At 41.4% G+C, this 6,151-nt stretch overlaps 2 protein-coding genes across 3 annotated transcripts in view; both read left to right on the top strand.

The window, feature by feature from the left end:
* LOC111861948 (transferrin) overlaps nt 1–813 on the top strand; it is a 28,758-nt gene extending 27,945 nt beyond the window's left edge. The window contains exon 15 of the mRNA XM_023846938.2: nt 536–813. Coding sequence (XP_023702706.1) covers nt 536–643 — 108 coding nt within the window. The 3' untranslated portion in view covers nt 644–813. The remainder of the gene's footprint in view (nt 1–535) is intronic.
* A 2,578-nt stretch (nt 814–3,391) lies between these two features.
* LOC111861977 (mucin-5AC) overlaps nt 3,392–6,151 on the top strand; it is a 198,007-nt gene continuing 195,247 nt past the window's right edge. The window contains exon 1 of one of the 2 annotated variants that reach the window (XM_033750521.1): nt 3,392–4,213. The gene's annotated coding sequence lies outside the window, so the exon portion shown is untranslated. Of the gene's footprint in view, nt 4,442–6,151 lie in introns of both variants that reach the window. The other variant, XM_033750522.1, reaches the window with a different exon arrangement.

Genomic DNA, 6,151 nt, shown 5'->3' with positions numbered 1-6,151 from the left:
TATCATCTGTGGCTGGTACAATAGGCCAGAAGTGGCCGCATACAAGGGACTTAGTCCAACTCCACTAGTAATAAAAAAAGTTGGAGGCTTTGTCCCCTTGCATATGCTGGTGGACACGGATCCAGTTTCTGAATATTGTATATATAAAACAGGACAGAATTTACGGGGGAGAGACCGCGGAATTCGACCCACGGCCACCACAAAATAGGAATGAAATCCGTAGACACTACTGAAATCACTGGAAGTTAGTTTGTAGGCATAGTTATTATAATAAGTATGAAGAAGAACAACAAAAACAACAACAGAAGAATTGTCGTAACATAAATTTGTTGTTACAGGTAGTAGCCTCCAGAGTTTGATGGTCCTGGGCCCCCACAACTTTAATTCCGACGCTATATATATACAACAGATATGCCAAGTCAGTGTACAATGTCCAGCATAGTTTTTGGAGGAATAGAAATACTTTTTAATAGATCAGATCGGTGCGAACTTGTTTTATTTTCACAGATTACAGAGCTCTTACATCTTGTTTCAGAACTCCGCTACTGGACTGTTGTCATTGGAATCGGGGTCTCCAGTCATGCAGCGGTACTCGGAAATCTTAGAAGTAATCAAGGCATGTGAAAACCAGCCGAGCTCCTAAAGGAGGAACGGAACGTTGTAGACCCACCATATTGACTGCCAGAGCCATCTAACCACAACACACACAAATTATTATGTACATGAAATAAATGTAGAAGAAAATACTAATTCTCTTTCCTTATCAGAATTTCTGGTGGTAAAATAAAAGTGGAGCTGAGCCCTTCTGAAGGAGCCGAGGCTTTGTGTTCATTTTCGTAACATAATGATTTTTTACGGTGAGGAGTTTTTAGCCCCACGCCCAACCCCCAAGCTGGAGGGCCACCCCTTGTCGGCTGTCCGCGACTGCTTATTCAATACATTCACAGTTTCCCTCCAAAACTGAAGGGCGTCTCCTCAATCCGCAACCTGAGGACGCGCCATGCCTTGGTGACAGGGACCCACCTAACATGGAAAATAAAAGTGGAGGCTCCACAAAATGTTAAATTGAACTCGTCTCGCATTTTATATTAGGTGTAATCCATTATGGGAAGTGAAGTTCGCAACATGCCTAAGATAATTACAGGCTCAGTTGAACTTTCAAGAAAAACTGCAACTAGAAATATTTTCAGTTAATGCCACATGCTATGTTGTGAGGGCGGAAACTAGGAAGATTGCTCTTTTGTGTAACGTGACGCAGCATAGTTCGATACATCGTTTCAGAGGAACATGCTGTTTCTATCTTGTCTCCTCAAGATGGAGGCAGCATGTTCCTCCGAAACACCGGTAACGGTCTACCAGATTACGAGGCGTCACATCCCGGAAACCAGTAATCTTCATTCCAATTAACTTTAGAGCTGGATGTTTATAATTCAGAAGAGGTTTATGAGGATATGAAATGTGAATCAAAACAGAGGCTCGGTTGTATTCATTGTATTCGTGATTCACTTTTATTCTCTTCTCTTCTCCAACTTTATTAATTTTAGCATCCGCAGCGTTTAGACGGCGAGGCGAAGCGGAGCAGGGAGCAGCTAACCAAACAAATGAACAGCCGTTGGTTTTCATATACTCTGCAAATGCATTTTCGAGAGAATTACAAATACATGAACAGCGTTCTTTATGTTCATGTGATTCGTAAGTGTGCCCAAAATTAGCTACAGTATAACCTAATGTTATTCACCCATTTACGATAATTTATCTTACTATTTCAAAGCTACAAATTTGGAATAAATTGTATTTTGGTTGCAGATGCATCAAGAAACATTTAAAATGTATTACGTACATAACTTTTCGGAATATAAATCACATCAGACGCCTAAATTGCACAATTCAGAATATTTACAATTGGATTTCCTTGAGATTTTTGATAAGTATTTTGTAACTGTATACTATTCCTAAATAAAGTATAAGTGTCCCTACTACGATAAATTCACTTTATAATACCGGGTACCCATTACACTCCTGATAATGATCCTCAAAAGGCGGGAGTTTTTATTGACTGACTGAAAGACTTAGTGTAAATTTTAGAGGATAGAGGGTGTCGGGTGGTCAGCGCAACGAATCCCCACGGCAGTTAATTTCGGTTTTCTATTCAAGTAGCTCCTCAGTTATCCTCACGAGGCTGAGTGAACCCAGTTCCAGACCCACTACTTCTCAGAAAATGTGGTAGCGCCGGGAACCAAAGCCGGGACCTCTGGATCTGTACCGATAAGCGGCGGTGGCTCGGTCGGTATAGTTCGCTTGCGGACTAAAGCCACAGGATTTTTTGTTTTGATTGAAAGACTTAAGTACTTACGAAGGACGCTACTCTATGGAGTCTTCTAGACCGTATTCTGCTTGCTCTGGCGCAAGGTGAAAGGTAATGAGAGAATGCAAAGATATACTCTTCATGAGAAGTAACAATTTCGTACATTCTTTCTTTGCTCTTTCATTGAGTCACTGGGCGCAATCAGGAAACTTTTCTCTGTATTTTGTAAANCTTATATTTTTTCTTCTACCCTGAAGATGGAGGCGATACGTTCCTCCGAAACGTCGGTTAACACCACATATACACGGTGCCAAATCCCAGAAGACTGCTTTCTTCATATTCTCAATCATTTATAAATTTTTGTACGATGACCAATTTCATAGAATCGGTAACATACGATCGAAGCGTCAAATGGAGTGGGGAGTTATATTGGACAAATAAGGCACATCCAAATTCTTCCTGTGCTTAAGTAGTTAAAAAATACTCCATAAAGACATAAGGGGGAGTGAAGTTGTAGCTCCACCATTCTTGGCCTTGGCTCTTCATGGAGTGGACTAATAACAACGAATATTAAATTCGCTTGGAAATTTTCATGGCGGTTCTCTAATATCCGATTTCACCGAATTGTGTTCAGTTCTTTCAGAGGTGAAACATGCAGACAGACACTACCAATGTGTGTGTGTTTTTTACGCGTATCTTCCCTGTGTTAACCAGTTAACACAACTTTCAGTAATCTTTCCTTCATTATTTAATATTCCGGCGCTCTCTTTTCTGGGTTTATCACTCATGAAATAACACCCATTAAAGTAAAAAGTATAGTAAAGGTATCCCTGTAACAGGCCTTGGCTGGAAGGATTAGGTAAATTGAAAAAATCCAGTAACCTCATCAGGATTCGATCCCACGACCTTCCGACATGTACCGCGTGCCCCCGAAATAACACCCATTAAAGTAAAAAGTATAGTAAAGGTATCCCTGTAACAGGCCTTGGCTGGAAGGATTAGGTAAATTGAAAAAATCCAGTAACCTCATCAGGATTCGATCCCACGACCTTCCGACATGTACCGCGTGCCCCCGAAATAACACCCATTATTTCTCTAAATGTTTATTATTTCTTACTCTGCTTTCTCTTGTCGTCTGAAGACATCATTTTAAAATCGAATTACTCTCTTCTTACTTTACTCTTCAGGTTTTCAGTTTCACCCACGCATAACGGAATATTTTGCACTACTATGTAAATAAATTGTTAATTTTGTATTTTGCATTATGATGCTAGAAAATAAGTTGCTAAAGTCAGACTGATTTAATCTTCAAAAGGTGTAATGAAGTAAAAAGACTGGTTTATTTACATTTTAGCAGTGGTAAAGTGACATCACAATATCGTTATATTCCGGAGCATTATGTTATGTTCTCTTTCTGAAGACCATTTCACGTTTCAACGAGGCACGCATCTTCATTTCCCTACCTGCAACAGAAGGGGTCTCTGTATCAAGGTCAACACCGTCAACACGGATCGGATGAAGGAACCGGCCGCAATTCATTCCATGCAGCCAATGTCAGTTCTAGCAAGGGTTGCTCGTGTGTTTCTTATCGTGGCTGGTTGGCTTAGCATGCATGTACGAGTAGTCATCTCTTCCTCACTCATCTCTTATAATACCCATAATTCACAGGTGGGTAACATGGAGGTCGGGTAGTGTGCGTACTTTTTTGTGCTGGAAATCCGTTGCTTACTGAAACATTTAGTATGAGGTGCCAAGTGTTGAGTATGTGTGCTCGAATAACGCAGTTTTATTGTAACTTGTATTTGTGGAGGAAAAGTGTGTGGTATTTGTGAAGGACAGATTCGTTTGTTTGAAGTTGTGCTTCAGCTGGATATCTTAATGGAGTGAAACCGACATCAACTATACCTGGTAATGGATTGTTTTTATTGAAGCCTGACTGTAGTCACATAAGAATTTACATTTCTGATGAAGGTGATGGCGTGGACATATGGGACGTACGACGTAACCTTCACGGGTTTGAAGTGTACGGTATTCTTTTTGTAACGCCATCTAGTTCTGAGGAAGACCGATGTGGCGGAGGAATACATCGCCCCATCCTCGACCTTGAAGACAGGGGGTGAAGTGTACTACCGAAACGTCTGGCATTCTTCTAACTAAAGGGCGTTGCAAGGCTTCGTTGCTAGCATGTTGTTTTCTCGTAGTTACATAACCAACAGACAGATGTCTATAGTTGTTCTAGGGACGTTAAAAACGAATATGAGATCTCAAGTTCTGAGGAAGGTGGCTTTGAAGATGACATGTAACTCTGTGTAGTGTGTTGGGAGGGACGTACTGCCTCGATCTTCATGGTCGAAGAATATTACGTTCTTTAACCTTGAAGATGGTGGTAGTACATTCATCTGAAACACTGGTAAACTTTTACATCCAAGAAGACAGTAGGTCAGGGGAAGGATAAATCTTTGCGACGAGAAGGTATTGGACTAATCTTTTTTTTAGATGCTAGTGGGGTGGGACTAAGTCCCTTGTATTGCGGCCACGTCTGGCCTATTGTACTAGCCCCAGATGATAGGTGAGAGTGATTGTAGAGCAATTGGTGGAATGAAGATTGGCAGGGGAAACCGAAATACTCGGAGAAAACCTGCCACAGCGCCACTTTGTTCACCACAAATCCCACTTGACCAGACCCGGGATCGAACCCGGGCCGCCGCGTTGGGAAGCCAGCGAATAACCGCTTCAGCTATGGCGCGGCCAAGACTAATCTTAGTATTCTTCTTAAACACGTATTTCCTCTCTTTTCGGCATATTGTACGTTTATATATTCTCTAGCATCCGAATCTACATTAACGTAACACAGTACTTTAAGCTACTTAACGCTAAATGACTGACGTTAATGTTCGTTAAACAGGTTTGAAGGGGCTTTCAAGAATGCTGCATTGTAGAGTTTGTTGAGACTTAATAAGTTACACTGTATTGTATTCAGTGGTATTCTTGTTTGTATCTTCACAGTAAATATCTCTGCCGGTTGTACACTTTCGGCCACAAGATGTAACCCAACTATGGAGTTCCAAACAAAAATCACAAGCCCCAGACATGACGTAATATTGCGGATCATCAGAAATTCCCGGATGCTTTTTCTTACGTCAATAATTTCCGTATTGTCTGGGATCCGAGGTTCTCACAGCGGTGTCTGTCTGTGCTTGGTACCCGTTTCTCGCTGGCTTCTTTCTTAGCTTATTTTTCGCCCCTGCAGATGGCGGCGATATGTTGCTTAGAAACATCGGTTGACATTTAACGGACTATACGACATTATATCTCAGAATATGGAACTCTTCTATTTCTCTATTTTTAATAGACTTTCCTTATTTTTAAAAAATAAAAGTAGGCTCATGCGTCCTCCATGCCGCCTGTATGCCTGCGTATGACCCCTATCAACTTTTGAATGGCTGAACCAATCTTTATGAAACTTGAGATGTATATCATGGCACCTGAGCCCGTCTCAACGGCGTGCTCCATAAATCTCTCCTGTCAGTCTGTCTACATGTGTGTCCTCTCGTTGCCAGGCAACGGCTTGGCAAAAACATTACAGCGACAACGAATATACGCAACAATAGGAGAATTGATGGACGCGTCGTTTTCTTTGCTGTCCCTGTCGTATCAAGGAAAGTAGGAGATTGGTTCTTCCCAGAACTACTTGTATATTGATAAACTATATCAGGTGGGGGGAACTAGTTTGTACCCCGCCCTTATTTAACTGGGAATTGTCCCGGATCCCGGATAAAGTACACAGAGTAGGAATTAGTGACATTGAAATTGTCATTTGTTTGTTATCCGGGGAAGAGGCGATTG

Source organism: Cryptotermes secundus, unplaced genomic scaffold (assembly GCF_002891405.2).
Source record: "Cryptotermes secundus unplaced genomic scaffold, Csec_1.0 scaffold181, whole genome shotgun sequence".
Lineage (NCBI taxonomy): Eukaryota > Metazoa > Arthropoda > Insecta > Blattodea > Kalotermitidae > Cryptotermes > Cryptotermes secundus.
This window is presented reverse-complemented; position numbering and strand designations above follow the sequence as displayed.